At 38.4% G+C, this 23,395-nt stretch overlaps 1 protein-coding gene across 1 annotated transcript in view; it reads right to left on the bottom strand.

Annotated features, from left to right (window-relative positions):
* The window catches only part of UGGT2 (UDP-glucose glycoprotein glucosyltransferase 2), a 189,255-nt gene that overhangs the window by 98,506 nt on the left and 67,354 nt on the right, over positions 1-23,395 (bottom strand). The window contains exons 11-12 of the mRNA XM_004371389.2: positions 12,054-12,145; positions 3,292-3,442 (exon numbers count right to left, since the gene is read on the bottom strand). Coding sequence (XP_004371446.1) covers positions 3,292-3,442; positions 12,054-12,145 — 243 coding nt within the window. The remainder of the gene's footprint in view (positions 1-3,291; positions 3,443-12,053; positions 12,146-23,395) is intronic.

Raw genomic sequence — 23,395 nt, 5'->3', positions numbered from 1 at the left:
ATTATAAAATTGGTAGGCTGACACAGCATGTTTTAATTCACATAAAAATTTTATTATTTTCACCAAGTCTACTCTTTATAACTAAAACTTGCTAAATTCTCCATGTTCATGTGGAAGCAAACACTTATGGGATAGACCAAAAGCATTTATATTTAGTAGTAAATGTACTGGAGAACATCTACATGTAATGCAACTATAATAAACTTATAATTAAAATCTGCTATGATCCAATGTCTTAGTGTCTTTCACAGGGTGAGTCTTAGGCAATCAAGTCGATGTACCCAGAAATTATTCTATTCCACTTGAATTTTTTAAATAAAGTTTTAAAAGTCTATTATGATTCTTAACATTACCTTGGTTGTATTTTCTGATATTCTGAACTGGCTTTGATAAAGATGACTGGTACATACTGTGACAATAAACACCCATGTTTATCCAAAAGTTCAATCACATTGCTGACTGTGATAAACGATGACAATGACAATGTTACCGTAAAAGTGAAAAGTAAATGAAGAGTTTTGGATAAAACCAGAGAACTCTGAATTTGTCTTTGTCCCTTTCATGCTATTGTCTAATTTTAGGGAATTTATGTGTGCAGGTATGTTCTTTAGTTTTCACTAGGAGAGATACTGGAATTTCATTTTCTTTTCAGATAGTTGAACGGCAAATGATACTGACAAGGGGGATGGTCTGAACCTGCACACTTTAGAGGCAATTCCAGGGTACTGGGGCCAAGAGTCAAAAAGAAGAAAAAGAAAAGAGACTTCTGATTTAGGTAGGGGTATAGGGTCACTATGAGTCAGAATTGACTCATCAGCAACGGGTTTGTTTTTTTTTAAGGGGGGGGCAAAACTATAATTTGAACACATTACTGAGTAAGACAATATAATAAACATACTAAAACTAATGGAAAAGGGGAAACTGGTTTAAAGACTTATATTAGAGCATGAGATGATGTAAAGGTAGAGGTTAGAACGGAAGAATTGTCACCACATCAAGAGATCGTTCTCACGTCTGCTGGTGCTGTCTGGCAGTTTTCACTCTAGTGACAACCATACATCTAACTTACTGGAAGACAACTCTCCGCGAGCTTTAGTGTTTCTGCACATTTTGCAAGAAGAGTAGTGCCTGTTCCGGACTTTATTTTCAAGGGCGCTTATGTAATGAATGGTCTCTCTGGAACAAAGGGCAAGTATGTTTATCACCCATTATAAAATTTGGGTTCCATAGGCTGGGCGATCCTCTCCTGTAATGCAACCCACTGTGTCAGGAAGTATCATCTGCGCCTCTTCACAACACTGGGGGCAGCCTGTTTGGCACAAATGCTGATATTCTGGCAACTGCTACTCCTGTGAGGAATAAACTGTCCTTTGACACTGACCCAGAAGTTCCGTCTCTTTTGCCAGCATCTATAAAACTGTGGCAGGCTAGCGTGCTAGCTTGCAAGTAGGGCAAAACATCAGAATCCTCATAGTTCTGGACACTATAATAAAAAAATTCTCAAGAATTCATTTTATGGTTCACTAAATAATTTCTCTTCTTAGTGTTACAATATGTGTCTTGGCAACACTGACAAACTTATCTTGTTTTCTTTTCTTGCTCAGGAAACCATAAAAACTCTTTCTGTCACATCTATTTTTATGTTTTCATGCAGTGTTAGTGCAATTCATATAGGTGTTACGGTCAAAAGTTACCACTTGAGGAGAAAAAGAAAAGTTACAATTACTCTTACAATTTCCTAAATTGCTAGAAGTAGAAAATCAAATCATAAATCATGCATACTACAGTGAAATTCTCGTATCATTAAAAGCACAAGAGAACTGAAGGTAATTAAGGAAAAACAAATTTGTGTCTCCTCTCCCATGCTCAGTTTTAGGCTTAAGAAACTGAACTTAAATTACCTCTCTTTTATTAAGAGGTAGGTGTGGTTAAATCTGTGTAAAATCACGTATTGTGTGACTCCACGTATGTCGTAGATGTAATTACATAAATCTGTAGGATTACAGCAATAGCCTTGCACTGATAAACTAAATTTTTAAAACATTCATCTGCAAAAAGCGCGAAAACACTGAACCAGTCACAGTTCAATGTTTCCGTCAGCCACGTAAAGTTTCTATTCCTGATTTCATAAAATTCCCTTTTTTCCTGATTACAGGATTATCTCTTAATACTATAAACAGTTGATGTGATGCTTCATTACACTGTGATAAAATTTCATCCAGGATAGAATGTGTAATCAAATATCCAAACAATCCAATTCAGTGGCTACTGAAAACAAGTAAGGTTTCCTATTTCTTCCTTTAAAAAAATGCTTTCCATTTTTTCATTTGGGATTGTAATATGCAGTGCTGACCCCATCTCTTGGCATAAAGATTGTTCTCCAAAAGCTGTGTCAATTTATCCTCTTTTTAATGGTATGTGTGCCCGACCACATCACCTTTCCTTGAATAAACTATAACAATTTTTAAATAATGTGATAATTTGATAAATGAAGAACTGTACCTTGTTTTAATCTGAATTTCTGTTCTAGTGAAGTCGTGTATTTTACCAGGTGTTTTCTAATCATTTGCATGTTCTATTTGGAGAACTGTATGTTCATGCTGTTTGCTTATTTTTCTACTGGAATCTTAAAAATTATCTTACTGATGTACATGAGTCCTTTATATATTTAAAGTATGTAACTATTTTTGTTCTAATGTTTTTCACACATCTTTTTAGTCTGTTTAAATTTTAATTTTATGGTATCTTCTACCATAAAACATTAATATTTTATTAGTTTAAAACATTTAATTACTTAATTCATTTGTAATTTATTTTATTTTTTGGTAGAGAGATCCACATTGATTTTCTTTCCAATTAAGAGCAACCAGATTTATTCCAGTATTGTTCTATTTCCTACAGTTTTGTGATTCTACTTTTATAATGATTCTCATTTATACTAGGTTCTATTTTTAGATCAAATATTCTGTTGAATTAATCTACAACAGTTCAATTATTATAGTTTCATGTTTTAACACTTGATAGAACAAGTTTCCCTTCTTTACTCTTCTTTTTAAAAATATTCTTGTTTTCTTATCATTTTAACTTTCAGATCAATTTTAGAAATATTATATGATGTTTACTGACAATACTGTGAGGGTTTTATTAGAATTGTATTAAGTCTAGAAATTATTTTTGGGTTGAACTGGCATCTTATAATATTAAGGAACTTGACATGCCTTTCCCTGTGGTTTTGTGTTAAGCCTTAAATCTACTAAAGGTTTTAAAAGAAGGAATTACATGAGCACTTACCTTTATAGAAGAATGCCGAATATCTAATGCATACTTGTATTCCCAAATATGTTTATTTAACTTTAAAAATTTGCTCATGTCTTTTCCATTGATCCCAAGATTCTGAAGGCCATTCATCATTTTTCCTTCTAATTTCAGCATATCCAAAATACTTTATGTTCAAAAAAAAGAAATAAGTTTTATTTTGACTTATCAATATTTTTTTTATTCATAAAAGTTTGATGGACTTCTCAAAGCATTAGAAATAAGTTTCACTGTTATTTTTTAATAAGAGCAGGAAAATAATATTATTAAATTAAACTCATTAACATATAAGGCAAATTTTTCTTCCAATTAATTATCTAGAGCAAACTTATGTTGAGGTTTATTTTTAGTGGTAATAAAGTCTTATTATTATTTAAAATACAAGGCAACAAAGTATAAGGGTGTATTCTTTACCAAAGAAGTAAGGATATGATTCCCATTCACAAGTCAAAAATGAGGAAAAAAATATTATTAGGTCACTCTTTTTATATCACCTACTACAAAATCAAAATAAGATCAAGCATGTCTTAAGATGTAAAATTTTAGTACCAGGTAAAGCCCCATTAAACCATGAAAAGTTTACATCTTTTTAAAATACAAATTAAAAATTTTAACTACATACATAATTCAGTAGTTCTGAAACATGATGGGAAGTATTACATACTGTTAAACAACCTGTTAAATAACCCTGTTGACAAAAGTTTGAGCAATCTGAATCTTTAAAATACTATTTAACTACCGTTTAGCAAGCTCTTCCTGTGTGCCCGGTAAATGCCCAGCTCTTTCTAAACAGACCGCTTTTGAGGTCAAAACCACCACAGGAACCTGCACAGCAATGTCCACTGCAGCACTTTTCACAACAGCCAACATGTGGAAACAACCAAAATGTCCACCCACAAATAAATGTATAAACAAAACGGTATATATAAATCATGGAATATTACCAGCTATAAAGATTAATGAAATCCTGATGCATGCCTCAACATGAATGAACCTTGAAAACATCACACTGAGTGAAATAAGTCAGTCCCAAAAGGACAAATACTGTCTGATCTCACATGAAATAAGCAAATACACAGAAATCAAAGATTAAAATAGTTACCAGGGGTGAGAGGGAGGAGAAAATGGGGAGTTTTTGCTTAAGGGACACTGAGTCTATGTTAGCGGTGGTGGAAAAATTTGAAAAAGGATAGCAATAATGGTTACACAACATAAAGAATGTAATCAATGTCACTGAATTATACACGTAAAAACAGATGAACTGACCAATGTTTTCTTGTGTGTATTTTTACCACAATAATTAAAAAGAATAAACCACCACAAGAAGTCTCAGACGATGCCGCGGAGGCTCAGGCAGTTGAAGTATCTTGCCTAGGGTCACTCACTGGAAGACTGGCAGAACTGAAGTTTGAATGCTACAGGAGTATGTGTATATGTATATGTATAGGGAAACCCTGGTGGCGTAGGGGTTAAGAACTACGGCTGCTAACCAAAAGGTCGGCAGTTTGAATCTGCCAGGTGCTCCCTGGAAACCCTATGGGGCAGTTCTACTCTGTCCTATAGGGTTGCCATGAGTCAGAATTGACTTGACGGCAATCGGTGTATATATATATATACACACATATGTATATATATACACACACACATATATATATACATATATATATACACACACACATATATATACATATATATATATATGCGTGTATCTGTAGAGATAAAACTTTACAGGCTATGGTAAACCTTGTTTTTATTTGAAAAGATAAACTCTTACCAGACAGAGAGGGACTGTGATTTTTTTTTAAAGTCAAGTGTTAAAATTCTTATCTATTATATTTAATCTTAAGTTTTTTATTCAAAAATCTAGTCACGGAAACTACTTCACCTTTCACAAATAAATGAAATACAAATAAAGCAATATCTGGATTTTAGAATACAGTCTTCAGGGAGAACTACAGAGCTCTACATTTAAAAAGTGGAGATAGATTATCAAAATTCTTAATAAAGCTGTGTTACGATTCTCAAGCCAGCCTGCATGTATGACTTTAGGTCTACAAGTCTGTGACCTAGACAATTCTGACCACCGCTTTACAAAGCAAACTTTTCACCAAACAACAAAATTGTCAGGGGATCAAATGTGATAAAAAGAGCATTAGCTTGAATATTACAAATCACTAATTTAATTGTAAGATTTAGTTCGGGCTATAATAGTACTTCTTGATGTGGCTTCTTGACATTCTTAACCTCTTTAAATTTTCTCATTTGTAAAATAAGAATTTTGGATTATACTGCCAAAGTTCTCTTCATTTTCTTAATTTATGATGCTTACTGTTCAGATACCTTTTTGTATGATAAAAAAAAAAACAAAACAAATCCACCACCTTGGAGTTGATTCTGACACACAGCAACCCCACAGGGTTTCCAAGGCCGTAAGTCTTTTCAGAAGCAGACTGCTGCATCTTTCTCCTGCGAAGCAGCTGGTGGTTTCGAACCGTTGGTCAATAGTCAATTGCTTTAACCACTGCGCCACCAGGGGTCCTTATTTTTGTATGATAGAATTCTAATATTCCCCAAAGCTTTTGAAACTATCATCTATATTATCTCAACTTAGTTTTGAAGGAAAACCATCAACAGAAAAGCTGGAGGCAGCATGGTACACTGGAAAGGGCATGGGATGTTGAATCCTGCAGCCACTCCTCGGAAACTCTACGGGGCAGTTCTACTCTGTCCTATAGAGTCACTATGAGTCGGAATCCACTAGATGGCAACAGGTGTGGTTTGGTTCTTTTTATTATTTGCTAGCTGTGTTCCTATGTTTGTATGAGATCTTGCTGGGTCTTGGTTTCCTCATCTCTAAAAAAGAGAATAATAATAATCACTTTTCAGGGTTTTAGGATTAAATTAGTTTAGTACTGGGCACACAGTTGTCCTCGATAAGCATTAGTTTCTTCCTTGCTCTTCCTAAATCTTGAATTGTTGATACTGATTTAAAAACCAGTTCTCTAAATATGCTAGGTTTAGTCATTAGGAAAATCCCTTATATCTGGATTTTTAAAAAATTAAAATAATTTTTGATGCTTCTCTCTTTTAAATAGTTACTACCTTTGGATTTGCTTAGAAGCCTCCACTGGCTTCTCCTGCCCTTGTGATGGGAACAAAACCCTAATCTGGTTCCACAATCTAACCCTTGCCTACCTGCGCAACCTGCTCCTCCTTGCTCTCCACAGTCAGGCCACACTAGACTTGTTATTTTCTCAAATATGCCATGCTTGTGAAACCTGCACCCCCAGATTTGCCTGATTCATCCTTTAAGCTTTATCTTGAACATCACTTTCTTAAAGAAATCTGATATGCTCATACTCCATTAAGGAGTAGTCTAAATCTCTGGAGTTAAAAGCTCCTGAAGCATTGCACTTTACCTGTTATAAACCTTGTTGTTGTTATTTGCTTTCCAGTTGGCTCTGACTCATGGTGACCTTACGTATAACAGAACAAAACACTGCCCAGTCCTGTGCAATCTCATGAGCTTTGATATGTTTGAGCCCACTGTTGTGTCAATCCATATTATTAAGAGCTTCTCTTGTTTCTGTTGATCTTCTACTTTATCAACCGTGATGCCCTTTTCTAGGGATTCGTCTTTCCTGATGATATGTCAAAGTGAGTCAAAGTCTCACCATCTTCACTTCTAAGGAGCATTCTGGATTTATTCCTTCTAAGACTGATATTCTTCTGGCAGTCCATGATATTATTTGCCAACACCACAATTCGAATGCATCAATTTTTCTTCTTTTTTCATTGTCCAGCTTTAGCATGCATACGAGGCAACTGAAAAGACCATGGCTTGGGTAAGGCCCACCTCTGTCATCAAAGTGACATCTTTGCTGTTTAGAACTTTTAAGGGGTCTTTTGCAGCATATCTGCCTAGTACAATACATTGTTTGATTTTGTGACTGCTGCTTTCATGGATGCTGACTGTTGATCCAAGTGTAGAATGAGATCCTTGACAACTTCAATATTTTCTCCACTTATCATGGTGATGCTTACTTGACCAGTTGTAAGGATTTTTGTTTTCTGTTCAGGTATAATCCATATTGTAAGCTGTAGTCTTTAACCTTCATCTGTAAGCGCTTCAAGTCATCTTCCTTTTCAGCAAGTTCAAGGTTGTGTCATTTGCATAGGGCACGTTGTTAATGAGTCTTCCTCCAACCTTGATTTTCTTCATTTAGTTTGGCTTCTTGGATTATTTGTTCAGCATATAGATTGAGTAAGTATGGTGATAGCATACAATCCTGCCACACACCTTTTCCAATTTTTTAACTAGGCAGTATCCCCTTGTTCTGTTCGAACAACTGCCTCTTGATCCATGTACAGATTCTGTATGAGCACAATTAAGTGTTCTGGGTTTCCCATTCTTCATAATGTTATCCATTATGTATTATGCTCCATACAATTTATTGCCTTCACATGGACAATAAAACACAGGTAAAGATTTTTCTGGTATTCTCTTTGACCAAAATCCATCTGGTATCAGCAATGATGTCACTTCTTCCATGTCCTCTTCAGAATCCGACTTGAGCGTGTGGAAGTTCCCTATTGGTGTATGGCCAAAGTCATTTTTAAATTATCTTTGGCAAAATTTTGTTAGCATATGATATTAAAGATGTTGTGAGATAATTCCCACATTTCATTTGATCACCTTTCTTTGACATGGGCATAAATATAGACCTCTATCAGGTGGTTGGGTGGGTAGCGGTCTGACAAATTTCGTCACGTAGACAAGTAAGCGTTTCCAGAGTTGCATCTGTTTGTTGAAGCATCTCAAGTGGTATTCTGTAAATTCCTGGAGCCTTGTTTATCGTCAATGCCTTTAGCGCAGCTTGAACTTCTTCCTTCAGTACCAATGGTTCTTCATCATGTTACCTCCTGCAATCGTTGAACGTCAACCAGTTCTTTTTGATATCCTGACTCTTTATATTCCTTCCATCTTCTTTTAATGACTTCTGCCTAGTTCAACTGTTTGCCCACAGAAGCCTTCAGTAATACAACTCGAAGTTTGAATTTTTTCTTCAGTTCTTTCAGCTTGAGAAATTCTGATCATGTTTTTCCCTCTGGCTTTCTAACTACAGGACTTTGCATATTTCATCATAATACTGTACCTTGTCTTCTCCAGTAGCCCTTTGAAATGTTCTGTTTATCTCTTTTACTTCATCATTTCTTTTTTTATTATTGTTGTACTTTAAGTGAAAGTTTACAATTCAAGTTAGTCTCTCATACAAAAATTTATACATGGACATTGTTATGTGACCATAGTTGCTCTTCCTATACTGTGACAGGATACTTACTCCTCCTTTCCATCCCAGATTTTCTGTCCATTCAACCAGCTCCTGACCCTTTCTGCCTTCTCATCTCGCCTCTAGACGAGAGCTGTGCATTTAGTCTCATGAATCTACTTGGGCTAAGAAGCACACTCTTCACAAGTATCATTTTATGTACCACAGTCCAGTCTAATCTTTGTCTGAAGAGCTGGCCTTGGGAATGGTTTTAGTTCTGGGTTGACAAAGAGTCTGGGGGGCTGTGCTTCCTGGGGTTCCTCCAGTCTCAGACTATTAAGTCTGGTCTTTTTACTAGAATTTGAGTTCTGCACCCCACTTTTCTCATGCTCCATCAGGGACTCTCTGTTGTGTTCCCTGTCAGGGCAGTCATCGGTGGTAGCCAGGCACCATCCAGTTCTTCTGGTCTGAGGCTGATGCAGTCTCTGGTTTATGTGGCCCTTTCTGTCTCTCGGGTTAATACTTTCCTTGTGTCTTTGGTGTTCTTCATTCTCCTTTACTCCAGGTGAGTTGGGACCAAAACTTCATCATTTCTTCCATCCACTTTAACTACTTTGTGCTTAAGAGCAAACTGCAGTCTCTTCTGATATCCATTTTGGTCTTCTTCTTTTGTGTTTGTTTAATGATCTTTTACTTTCTTCATGTATAATGTCCTTGACATGATTTCACAACTGTTCTTGTCTTTGGTCATTAGTGTTCAGTGTGTCAAATCTATTGAGATGGTCTTTAAATTCAGACAAGATGTATTTAAGACTGTACTTTGACTCTTGCAGACTTGCTTTCATTTTCTTCAGCTTCAATCTGAACTTGCATATGAGCAATTGATGGCCTATTTCACAGTCAGCCCCAGCTTTGATTGACTGATGATACTGTGCTTCTCCATCATCTTTCCACAGATGTCGATCGGATTACTGTGTAATCTATCCAGTGAGGTCCCGTGTATAGTGACTGTGTTGTTGAAAATTTTATTTCTAATGAATTAGTCACTGGTCTTGCAGAATTCTATCATGCAACCTCCAGCATTACCCAGCCCGTATCTTCCAACTACTGATCTTTCTTTTCGGTTTCCAACTTTTGCATTCCAATTACCAGTAATTATAAACCTTATCACACTGTAATTACTTATTTAATATAATCTATCCTACCAGACTGTAAATTCCACTTAGACAAGACTTATTTTTCTCTTGTTCAACACTGTATCCCCAAAATCTAGCAGTTCATACGGCACAACTGGCACTCAAACATTTGCCAAATTAAATTTTAATACTGAATATATTTTGTAATACTGAATTCTAACATTGCTTGCATTAAAAATACATGTTTTTTTCAAAAGCTCAAAAGAATTCTGAGGCAGATAACTTCAGTAAGATACAGAAAAAACTGCACCAGTGGAGATCTTAAGACACCTTTATTACTTCTTTCTTATAGTTATGTAGTGGTGACACTGCTCAAGTAGGAACAGGCTGGTTATCAAAATAAGTAATATGCAATTTCTGACTGATCAATTCAGTGGTTGAGGTGACTATTAAGAGGCAAAGATACTTTAGTGGCTCTTTGATGGGCTAGAATGAATATCTTCAGTCAGATAACACATAAGACACAGCTGAATTACCTCCATGAATTTCTTTGGTCCTACCTGCCTCCCTCCCTGGTCACTGCCATAGCCTCCATCTTAGCCTCCCTGGAGGTGAGAGCTAGTCTTGAGCATAGCCTTTACTGAATGAATGCTGACCTGGCCTATGGAGGCTTTCGCTCCTCCCACTAATTCCAGGATCTGAGGAAGAAGGCTGGGCTATGATGCATAGTCCAGCAGCTACCTGGAGAGGTTGGGTAATAAAATTCAGAAATGCAGTGAGAGAGAGAGGCGATGAGAAGAAGTGCAAAATAATCCCCGCCCCCCTTTTTTTCCCCAAATGGACAACTCTGAAGTACTAATTACATAGGACCTCTTTCTAGATCCAGGGTATAACTTCAATATTATGACATTTTTCTTCCTCTCCTTTTTTCCTATGGTCATCCATTCATCTACCTCTTCACACTCATTTTTATTCCACATAGTCTGATTTTGTTCTGAAAACCTTCTTTGATTATTTTGTCCTCAAAAAAGTCAGAAGATGTAAATATCCTCACGTATTTTCTCTTTCTCCTTTAAGGGAATTACAGTAACCATAACTAGTGATCACATCAATGAGGAACAAAAAGCGCAGCATACATCCTACAGATCACTAATTACCAGGCAGAGGAGCCTAAGCGTTTTTATTTCTTGAATAACCTATAGGCTTTCTTAATCATACACAATAATGTTCCTGCCATGAAAATTTCCCTGTACACTGTCACAGAAAACATTCTAAAATCAACACACCACTTCACATCCTGTTTTAAACCTGTTTTCATGGCTCCTTAGAAGAAACGTGATTTTTGTCCCTCCAAGTTCGTAAGTCAGCAACTAAGAACCTCTCTACTCTTTTGACATGTAGTACATATCCTACATATCTTAGGTTATCATTTTTTTCCAATACAAGGTTCGAGGATTCAACTAAATAAAGGGAAAGTGCCATCTGAGACAAAATTGTAAAAAATAGTAAAATGACAATAAGTTCCAAATGAACTAGCCTATTTCTCCATCTTTCCTGTATTTTTCTATATGTTCTCAAACTGGTAAGAAAATGGAAACTAAATAAACATTTAATTAATTTCAATTCAACAAAAGTATATTCAATTGAATTAAAACTGAATATATGAACTAAATATTGTGTTTACTAAATTCCAAATACGAATTTTTAATGTAGTTTCTGTTAAAAGCAAAACAAATTCACTTCTATTTCTCTTCTATTTGGCCCATGCCTTTAATATATGGATCAACGGCCACTGATAAATAAAAGGCTTCCTAATTCTGCCCTAGAGCACTTTTCCTGAAGATTTTTTCGATGTGAGGAACTAGACAGTATCCAGCATTCTACGCTTCCAAGTTTTCTTTCTGATAAAAACACAAGCACTTTATATTTTTCCTGTTAATTTCTTCTGCAGAAACACCTCATATTGCTTTCAGTTCCTTTCTAGAAATCAGGGCTCTCTGGCTGCTCAGCCAAGTCCCAGCGAATTTCCCTGCTAAATTAACAACCTACTCTTCAATGAAAAACAGTTTGGAATAATGGGATAGGTACATGTCTAAGATTCAGAAACCTGAGTTTTCTCATCTGAAAAAACATCCGCAAGGTCTCTTCTAGTTCTGACATTCTAAGGCACTTCGAGCTCTCAAATAAGAGACTACCACAAAAATAAACTTGTTTCACACAACCAAATGCATGTATTTGCTTTAAAGTGACTGTGTTTTGACAAATATTTAATTCAAGATAACGTTCACCTTTACATAAGCCAGTTAGTTTGTAGCAATTATTTAATACTTACCTAAAAGGATCATATGCATCTGTATCAATATGAAGTCCATTTATATACAGACGAGTATCACCTGGGTGAATATCAAATCTATCTTGAAGATCCTTGAAATAGAGTAGAACAATAGTTAACTGCCTGATATAACAATAGTGATCAATGTCGGGATCAGCAAACTATTTCTATAAACAGTCAGACAGTAAATATTTTAGGTTCTGCCAGCCAAATGGTCTCTGAAATGACTACACAATTCTGCTTTTGTAGCATGAAAGCAGCTGTAGACAATATGTAAAAAAACGGGCGTATTTATGTTCCAACAAAATTTTAGTTTATAAAAACAGGTGACAAGCTGGATTTGGCCTACGGGCAGTAGTCTGTCCAACTCTGACCTAGGCGATGGGACTCTTATGATAGATCAGAGACACAATTAAACACTTGAATATTGTGATTTTGTAATATGTGAAAGTAAAGTTCAAATGCTACAATGATTACTTATCTACTACATTTTATGTATTTTGTGTGTGTGTGTACGTGTGCATACGCACACACACTGTCAATTTGGTGGCGCAACGCTTAAGCACTCAGCTGCTAACTGAAGGTTGGCAGTTCAAACCTACCCAGTGGCTCTACAGGAGAAAGACCTGGCAGTCTGCTTCCGTAAAGATGACAGCCAAAAAAACCCTATGGGGCAGTTCTACTCTAACACACGAAGTTGTTGTGAGTTGGAATCGACTCAATGGCACTCAACAACAACAATACGTAATAGAAGAAGGAACCTTAGTAGTACAATGGTTAAGTGCTTTTTTGCTAACCAAAAGGTTGGTGGTTTGAACCCACCCAGCGGCTCCGCAGGAGAAAGACCTGGCAATCTACTTCCATAAAGATTTGTTGTTGTGTGCCATCGAGTTGATTCTGACTCACGGCAATCGTATAGGACGGAGTAAAAGTGCTCCTTGGGATTCCTAGGCTGTAATTTTTTTGGGTGCAGACTGCAAGGTCTTTCTCCTGCTGAGCCGCTGGATGAGTTCAAACCACTGATCTTTTGGTTAGCAGCCAAGAGCTTAACCATTGTGCCACCAAGGGCTCCTTTCTGTAAAGACTACGGCCTAGAAAATCTTATGGGAAAGTTCTACTATTTCACATGGGGTCACTATGAGTTGAGATTGACTTGACGGCACCTAACAACAGCAGCAATATGTACTAGAAACGATTTCAGGCACTAGATCAGTAACACAATTCAAAAAAGTAATGTCCCTGCCGGCACAGCACAGTTATTAAGATCATGGTTTGAGAGTCAGACCTGGTTTAAATCCTGGTCTTGCTACTTACTAGCTGTATGATTTCGGTATAAGCCTCAATTTCCTCATCAGTAAAACGGGAATTATATCTATCCTACAGGTTTGTTGTAACGTTTAAATGTAATATATATCTAGTCACATATATAGCACTCAGAAATAAAAACTATTATTATCAGGGCAGGCAAATCAGTTTAGGAGGAAATACAATTTTAAAACAGTGCATTTCAATGACATCACGTGATAAGTGACATAATAGAGATTTGTATAAATTACTCTGGAAATGCAGAGGAAGAAACTAACTATAAGACATTCACAGAAAGTCTGACAGAGGTGAATTTTTCTGTATGGTTACCACTCACCATGACAGGTAAGCTACATATAGAGAAGAGAGAGGAGAAACTAAATTTGTAGCCCTTGCTTTCCACAGAATACCAGCAAGAGAGTAAAACCAGCAAGAAGGTTCGCAGGTACTATTCTAATTTTAGTTCAGTGATCTCTGTGCTTTTCCAACAAATAGTTACTTATTCTAAGAAACTCTCATTCCAACTTCAAACTCCACAGATGCCTAGTGAATTCATACTGTCTGCTGTTTCCCCCAAAACTTGCACAGAACCTTCAGACATACTGACTCCAGCTCTCTCCAGCACTTCACTCATTTCTGTTTTAGTGCATCTCAACTATAAGTAGAAAGCATTCAAGCACATAGATGTATATTAAACTTCTAATTCCTCTGAGAATGTTTATGCCAGGTCCAGTGCCTTGACTAAAGAGACTTAAAAAAAAAACGAAAAAAACAGGTAATAAACTGAACTCAGTGAATGTGACTGCTGAAACAGCCAGAGAGAAGAGGTAGAGACCAAAAAAAAAAAAAAAGAAAGAAAGAAAAACCAAACCCATCGCCGTAGAGTTAACTCCGACTCATCGTGACCCTAAAGGACAGACTAGAATGGCCCTATAGGGTTTCCAAGGAGCACCTGGTGGACTGGAGCTGCCGACCTGTTGATTAGTCACCTGAGCTCTTAACCCACGCCGCCACCAGGGCTCCCTACTAGAGACCAGTGTTCACAAATTCTTCTTACTCTTTCTCCTCAGAGGGCTACTGTTAAATTTAGCAAATAAGCCTGACTGATATGTCAGCTTTTCTTAAATCAAGGGGTAAGAATTCAATTTCTAACAACATAATGAACCAGAGATCCTGAAACCCTCCTACTAAAAGAAAGCACCAAAAATGCTAGATTAAAATATTAATAAAACCAAAACCAAACCAGTTGTTGTCAACTTCGACTCATGGCGACCCCATGTGTGGTAGAGCAGAACTGTGCTCTGTAATGTTTTCAACAGCTGGTTTTTTCCAAGTAGATCTCCAGGCCTTTCTTCTTCACACCCAACCTTTCGGTTAGCAGTGGAGCACTTCGATGCCCTCTAAATTAATGGCTCAGCTTTTAAGAAGGCAGAGAATTCACTTGAGGATAGAGAGGAAGTACGAATGAGTCCAGGGATGTAAACACTGAATGCCTTGCCCTAAGGAAATCCAGAGTTACCTTTGTTGTTAGGTGCCAGTGAGTCGACCCCAGGTTGGGTTTTCAACAGTTGATCTCAGGATGGGAGACAAAGCCTGGCGTGCACACAGCTGGAAGTAGGATCAGAAATCCTCATGCATACACAGAGAAGCTCTACCCTCACAGTGAAAAGGTGAACTAGAAAACAAAATGCCCTACAGAAACAGACAGCAAAGAAACTTCTCTATCTCACCCTGGTTCTAGGTGGAGGAAGACCCAAGTCTTCTAGGGAAATTCATGACCTCTGGCTTATCTTCACGTGGGTTTGGGGCTTGACTGCATACTATTTTTATGGTCTAGAAAATATAAACTTAGAATTTTTATTTAAAGTGGCATTAAGTTGGTAGTGTTCCTAGGCTGTGAGCAAAGACAAATGCAAAGAACCCTGGAAGAATATAACCTCATTTAAATTAAAGAGCAAGTAGCTTATTCGAACATTCTCTTTAACAACAGTGGAGTTGGGCCATTACCTGAAGCTAAAGAAATTCCAACCGGTTGAATTGCAGAAGTTTGGTTGAGCTTTATAACGGCAAACTGGTTTATAAACCTGTCTGGGGCTTCCTAAGCTGAAACTATATGTATGCTGAATTTCAAATCTGAAGTCAAATCAAGTCTTAATACAGGAAGTTTTGTTTTCTTCTTTTCAGAAGAGATAAAATAAAATTCAAAAGAAAATATGTTTTATGGAAATGGTTCTCATCTAGGGAATTTCTCTAGAACTCTAAAATCTTCAAATATTTTAAGTAACTAGTTGAAAATAAGCAGAAAATGTGTGAGCTTTTATTCGGGTAAGATGTAATCATTTATTTGGATTTTGTATTTAAGTACCTGCGTTTGGCACATAACGTAAATATATAACTAAAATACTCAGGTTCACACTGCCAAAGCAAGAAAATAAAGTTGCCTGACCACCTGACCCAATTCCTATGTTTTTTCAAAACAAACAAAAAATGTCATGGAATATAATCTACCAGATCTTGCAGTAACCACTAAGAGACACACATTGGACTGACACTGAATCTAAAAATCCCCCCTTTGAGCAAAGTAACAATTAAGAACCTCCAAGAGAAATGTGCAGTACTTTGGACTTAAAGCAGTTGTCTCCTGAATAAAACTAAACCCAAATTCACTTATACAACTTCGGCATAGTCATATTTTTTAATAATCTACATCAGTCCGAAGTAAAAGCTGTATTAAAAGATAGACACAAAGCAGTCTGTACCCAGCCCCTTCTACCCTGTTACCCACACCATTCCTGGTCCCAGAAGTAACTGTTTTTGTTTTTCAATGTTTCTGCTTCATCCTTCTAGCGTTTCTTTATCCTATACAAAAAGATAACAATACACACGCAGCTTTCCTGGCACCTTGCTCTTTTACAGTTAACAATATGTCATGCGGACAATTTCTTATCAGTAGAATTGAGAATCCAGAAATCTTCATTTTTACCTTTTAAATAGCTGCATAGTAGTCTACTATGTAAATGTAACCCACTGATAGGCAGTCACGTTGTTTCCGATCATCTGGTTTTTTTAAAATACTGTCGCAATGAATAACCTTATACAGATGTCATTTAATACACGTGCAGGTATATTTTGGTTAGATTTCCAGAAGCAGATTACAGAGTCAAGAGGTAACTACATCTACAATTTTGGCAGATATTGCCAAATTTTCAGCCACAGGGCTGCACCAATTTGCTCACTCACCAGCAATGTGTGGATATGACTGGTTCCTTACAGAGTTGCCAACATAGTGCACTGCCAAACTTTGGCATTTTTGAAATGTTTTCTAAATCAAATCTGATCTGTACTTCTCTCATTATGAGTGAGATAAATCATCTTCTTACATAAAGACCACTATTATTTTGTGTATCTGTGTGAACTTTTTCTTCATGTATTTTGCAGGAATTATGAGTTGCAGGAATTGTACTCTTTGGTGTATGTGGATAGGATACTGTAATAGTGGTATACTTCCAGGACATTCAGTGTTGCAGTAACACTGCAAAGGGCACTGCAATATTTTTTGATGTTCCAATCACAACCACCCTCTTCTCTAGGGTTGGAACTCCAATTTAGTTACTACCCACACACTCCACGGAGTACTGGGTAGCATGGAATACTGGTCCAAACATATTTACTTTAATTACATGGAGCCTCACATGTCTGTCGTTTGAAGTACTGTGGCGGCTTGCATGTTGTTGTGATGTTGGAAGCTATGCCACCAGTATTCAAATACCAGCAGGGTCACCCATGGTGGACAGGTTTCAGCTGAGCTTCCAGACTAAGACAGACTAAGAAGAAGGACATGGTGGTCTACTTCTGAAAAGAATTAGCCAGTGAAAACCTTATGAATAGCAGCAGAACATTGTCTGATATAGTGCTGGAAGATAAGCCCCTCAGGTTGGAAGCCACTCAAAATACAACTGGGGAAGAACTGCCTCAAAGTAGAATCAACCTTAATGATATGGATGGAGTCAAGCTTTTGGGACCTTCATTTGCTGATGTGGCATGACTCAAAATGAGAAGAAACAGTTGCAAACATCCATTAATAACTGGAACGTGGAATGTACAAAGTATGAATCTAGGAAAATCTGGAAGTCGTCAAAAATGAAATGGAATGCATACACATCAATAATGCTGAAATGGACTGGTATTGACCATTTTGAATCAGACAATCATGTGGTCTACTATGCCAAGTATTTTCAAAGGCGCCAAACGATGCCTTTGAATTATGGTGTTGGCAAAGAATACTGAATATACTATGGACTGCCAAAGGAACGAACAAATCTGTCTTGGAAGAAGTACAGCCAGAATGCTCCTTAGAAGGATGGTGAGACTACATCTCTCATACTTTAGACATGTTATCGGGGGGATCAGTCCCTAGAGAAGGACATCATGCTTGGTAAAGTAGAGGTCCAGCGAAAAAGAGGAAGACCCTCTACAAGATGGATTAACACAGTGGCTGCAACAACGGGCTCAAGCATAACAACCATTGTGAGGATGGCACAGGACCGGGCCGTGTTTCGTTCTGTTGTACATGGGATTGCTATGAGTTGGAACTGACTCGATGGTACCTATCAACAACAAACAATTACATGGAAGCCATTTTCGTGCTAGTCTTTTTCTCATCAATATGTTCTGGAAAAGGCAACTGAACAAGAAGATCACCTACAGTGCAAGAATTTTACGTAGTTTACCAATTAAAAGATTCCTTGCTCTGAAACCAAAGTTTGTTTCAAAATTGTTTCACTGCTAACTCCAAACCGCTGAGAGGTGGAAAAGCTGATGGCAGTGGGCTGCCACAGCAGCCCTAAGTGGGCTGGAGCAGCTGGGCAGCCAACATGTCGGTGCAGCCATGGTCTGTGCTCATGACCCTTGTTGCATTTTCAATTCTTCAGAGTATTTCTGGCTAATATTCCTTGCTAATTTTCCACATGAACCTTTAGACACATCTTGTCAAATTTCAGGAAAAAAAGAAACCTCTCAGTATTTTTATTACTTTCAGATTGTTGTTACTTTCTGTTGAGTTGGCTCCCACTGACGGTGACTATTATGTATTGAACTGTGGTAAATACATGTGGTAAATCCTAACCTCTATGTTGCTGCTGTTGTTAGGTACAGTCCAGTCAGTTCCGTTACAGTAATCAAAACAGTCTGTACTCATATAAGGATAGACACATACATCAATGGAATAGAGAATCCAGGAAAAGACTCATACATCTATGGCCAACTGATTTTCAACAAGAGTGCGAAATCCACTCAATAAGGAAAAAATAGTCTCTTCAACAAACGGTGTTGGGACAACCAATGTAGTCAGATCCATAGCACATAGCACACGTGGAAATTAACTCAAAATGGACCAAGGATCTAAATATAGGAACTAAAACCAGGTAACTCTTAGAAAAAAACACAGGGCTAAATCTTCAGGACCTTGTTTTTGACTATAAATTCTTAGAAAAAAAAATAAATTAGACCTCATCAAAATTAAAAACTTCTGTGAACGAAAGAAATTTGTCAAGAAACTGAAGAAACAACCTAACAAATGGGAGAAAGTATTTGGTAACCATATATCTGACAAGGGTTTAATATCTAAAATATATGAAGAACTCCTAAAACTCAACAACAAAAAGCCAAACAACCCAATTTAAAAAGTAAGCAAAAGACTTCAACAGATATTTTTCCAAAGAAGATATAATTGGCCAACAGGCACATGAAAAGATACTCAATGTCATTAGTTATGGGGGAAATGCAAATCAAAACCACGATGAGATACCACTTCACACCTACTATTAGAAAAAATGGAAAATAGTTTGGTGAATATGGGGACAAACTGATACCCTTGTGCATCGCTGACACGAATATAAAACGGTACAGCTGCTATGGAAACAGTTTGGCTGTTCCTCAAAAAGTTAAACACAGAATTATATGACTCAATAGTTCCATTCCTAGATATGTGCCCCAAATGCTGGAAAGCAGGGGGTAAAACAGGGAATTGCATATCGGTGTTTATTGCAGCACTATTCACAATAGCCAAAAGGTGGAAATAATTCATGTGACTATCAACAGATGAATGGATATACAAAATGTGGCATATTCTACAATGGAGTATTATTCAGCCACAAAGAGAAATGAGGTTCTGATACATACTAAAACACGGATGAACCTTGAAAATATTATAATGAGTGAAATAAGTCAAACACAAAAGGACAAATATATTATACTACTTATATGAAGTATCTACAAAAGGCAAATGCAGAGCCAAAGTAGATTAATGGTTACCAGAGGCTGGGAGGAGGGCAGAATGGGGAGTTATGCTTAATGGGTATAAAGTTTTGTGCGGGGTGATGAACAACTTCTGGAAATAAATTGTGATGGTTCTATAACACGGTAAATGTAATTAACGTCACTGAATTGTACAGTTAACATGGTTAAAATGGCAAAACTCTTATTATATATATTCTGCCACAATAAAAAATATAAAGTAATACTGCAATTCTGATTTTCCCTTCTACTTAAGAGTTAGTAGAATTACTAATTTCCACATAAATAAGTGTGGGGATATATGCCATTTAAACACGGCTGCACTATTGACAACTGCAGCCCCCACAGGCCTCTATGCTGTATACGACATGTTGGAGACTTGTCAGCGATGAGAATGAGATTAGGCACGACTTGTTTTCCCAAACCTATTGTCTGATTGGCTTGTTTACCTGAATTCCTTCTCCCTTGCCCAAAACTTATTGTTACTCACCCAAAGCCCATTGTTCTGTTATTTGCTTCACTGCTTGCTGTACTGACTATAAATAAACTCCTGGGACTGAAGCCAGGGTCGACTCCCCAGAGTGACCCTCCTGGCCCCACTTCTCTGTAAGAGTTGTGGCACTGGTTATTGTCTCCGCCACCCCAACAACTGTCGCCGCTGCGACAGATGGTGCCTCATGTGAGGGGATGCAACAGACAGTGCCCCGTGTGAGGACAGACCGCCATATAGCTGCATAGGCACCCTTGCACTCAATCCCTTTAGGTGGTGAGCATCGGACGTCCTTTTCAGGCTGTTTAAAGGCACAGCCCAAGAGTGGCAGGGTTTTTCCGCGGGCGGAATTTTCCCGAACACTCTCAGATTAGGCTTCTTTAGCCCCAGAGCGGCAGGTCTTTCCTGACCGCTCCCAAGGGATTTCAGGCTTCTGGCCAGGAGCTTTCCTATCATTCTTTCCTTCATTTTCTTATTCCTCCTCGCTATGGGGAATTCTCTTTCTTCTGAACAGCGTCAATATAAAACCCAGCTGTTAGGATTGTTAAAGGCCTCCAAGCTTAAGGTGTCAGAAGAAGCTCTTACCCAACTTCTGCTTTTAATTGAATCTGCCTATCCTCGGTATCCCTTGCAGGGAAACCTTGATGTACAAGCATGGGAACGTATCGGTAACATCATTCGTGACATGAACGTCCCAGCTTCAGTTCTTATTGCTTGGCATCACTGCCGCCTCACTTTACAGCCCCTACAGGCAGCTCCTTCTGCTCCCTCCCCTAGTAAAGAAAATGTTTATGACCCTCCTCTTTCATGCCTCCCAAGGCTGATTTCTCCAACATGAGTCTCTTATGGAAAGATGTTTGCGGGAGGGCCGTGAGAAAGAGGGGTTTCCTGCTTATCCTGTCATTCGGGGATCAGGACCACCCCGTCATGATGGCCTTGGCTTTCAAGCTTTTAAGGAACTTCGTAAAAGCATGATAGAAAATGGTTTACAACGTTCCTTTACAAAAGGGATTGTGGAAGGTTTAGGACAATGCTTTGAATTGACCCCCCGGGATTGGAATCTCCTAATGTGAACAGTTTTAACTCCTGCTCAATTTAGTGTATGGAGTCAGGAGTACAAGGAGCATTGTAACCTTTATGCCGTAGACAATCTTAATCATAATATCCCTGTTAGTCTTGACATGCTCCTGGGTATTGGGAATTATTCCACTCCTCAGGCCCAGAGCCAGATGAATAGCCAAGCATTCAGTCAAGCCTCCGACGCTGCCGCCAAAGCCTGGAGTAAAATCCCTGATTCCAGAATGCGCACCGGCTCATTTGCCACTATTCGCCAAGCGGCAAATGAGCCTTACATTGACTTTATCAATCGTCTCCAAATGGCCATTTCCTGACAGGTAGATAACCAACAAGCAGCTGAAGTTCTTTGTCTCCAGCTTGCTTATGAAAATGCTAATGCTGACTGTGGGGCTGTTTTAGCTCCCTTAAAGGCACAGAATCTTAATCTAGCTGAAATGATTAGAGCATGCCAAAATGTTGGCACAGAGACTCACGAAGCACAAGTACTAGCAGCAGCTCTCCGTCCATCCATTGCCACCTGTTTTGAGTGCAGTAAACCTGGACATTTTAAGAAAGACTGTCACAGTTTAAAAAACAAAAATGCCAACACTAAACTTCCAGCCCAAAAGTGTCCCCGCTGTGGTAAAGGCTTTCATTGGGCTAATATATTCTGGGTTTCTCTATGCTACAGCCCTTTCTGGAGAACGTTCTACTCTTGCCTGTCGTCATTTCACCCAAGCCATTGCAACTATGGGATGTCCCCAAGCTCTTAAAACTGATAATGGTCCTACATATACTTGAAATTTCAACAATTTTGTGCCACTTGGGATATTCTTCATACCACTGGCATTCCTTATAATCAAGGTCAATCCATAATTGAACGTGCCCATCATACTCTCAAACAGCTCTTAAATAAACAAAAGGTGGGAGATGATGGGTCTAGACTATTTGACCAAAATGAAAGACTTGCCGAAGCTCTCTTTAACTTTTTATCGGTTGCCAAACATGGTCATACTGCTGCAGAACGACATTTTATCCCCTCTGACACCCAACGTCGCCCACAGGTCCTCTATAAAGATCCTCAAAATCCCTCTGTCTGGCAAGGACCTGTAGAATTACTAACCTGGGGGCGAGGGTATGCGGCTGTTTTGTCTCCTACAGGTCCACTTTGGATTCCCACCCGATTAGTAAAACCATATCATGACCCAGTGACAGCCACCACCCTTCCGATGGGAACCACCACCACCATCCCTCCTGTGGCGCTCCGAGCCCAGTCCCGGGTTGCCGCTGCCCGGGCTCGCCGGCCCGGTCGCCTGGGGTGTCGCCGCCCAGGACAGCCCCACCTGGAGGCTCTGGGCAGGCAAGAGCCGGCTCTGCGCTCGGGCCGCGACTAGGGGTCCCAGAAACACCCTGCGCTGTGGCTCCCCCGTGTGCCAGCACACTCTACCCTGCACCTCCGCCCCTTCCCTTCTCTGAACCGCCGCCATCACTCCTTTGGTGGCCGCCATCCGACCCGACTCCAGAGCTACAACTGACACCGGCACCCCTTCCCCCCGGGATGAACACTGAAGGGCCGCCATACGACCCGAAATCACCCCTTCCCCCAGGGATGGACACTGAACAACGGAAATCTGCAATACCAGTAACATAGGGAGGTCTGAAAGCCCTCTCCTCCAAAGCTGAGCATATCCTCTCAACTACAGGTGCCCCACTTACACCTGAAACCCTGTTTCTAGCTATGGTTTCCCTCGTGACAATTTTCAACAGTCATCCTATATTATCTTGTTAATCAGTAATTTGTTAATCAGTAAGTCCCCAATGAAAATTTGCTATGTGTAAATTCCTCTATATTTTCTGCTTCTCCTAGTTAGATGCTTCTGTATAGATAGATTTCTAAGTTTGATGATTCCTTTCCAATTGATAGTAAATTTGTGTAAATCAGTGTTTGTTTGATTGTTAAATCTGTTATGATGTATAAATTGCCCTTCCTAGTGATTCCCTTCCAAGTAATAGTGAAGCTGTGTAAATCATTGCTTGTTTGATTGTTAACGAATCTTTGAGCCTTTATAAATCTTTAAGCCTTTAAGAAGCATAATTTCAGTGGATGTTAAAAGTTAGTGTTTACCTGACAAAATGAGAGTCAGAGAAAACCCATGGGTCCAACAATCAGGATATTACTAGTGCAGAGGATTATATT

Source organism: Trichechus manatus, unplaced genomic scaffold (genome assembly GCF_000243295.1).
Source record: "Trichechus manatus latirostris isolate Lorelei unplaced genomic scaffold, TriManLat1.0 scaffold00013, whole genome shotgun sequence".
Taxonomy (NCBI): domain Eukaryota; kingdom Metazoa; phylum Chordata; class Mammalia; order Sirenia; family Trichechidae; genus Trichechus; species Trichechus manatus.
This window is presented reverse-complemented; position numbering and strand designations above follow the sequence as displayed.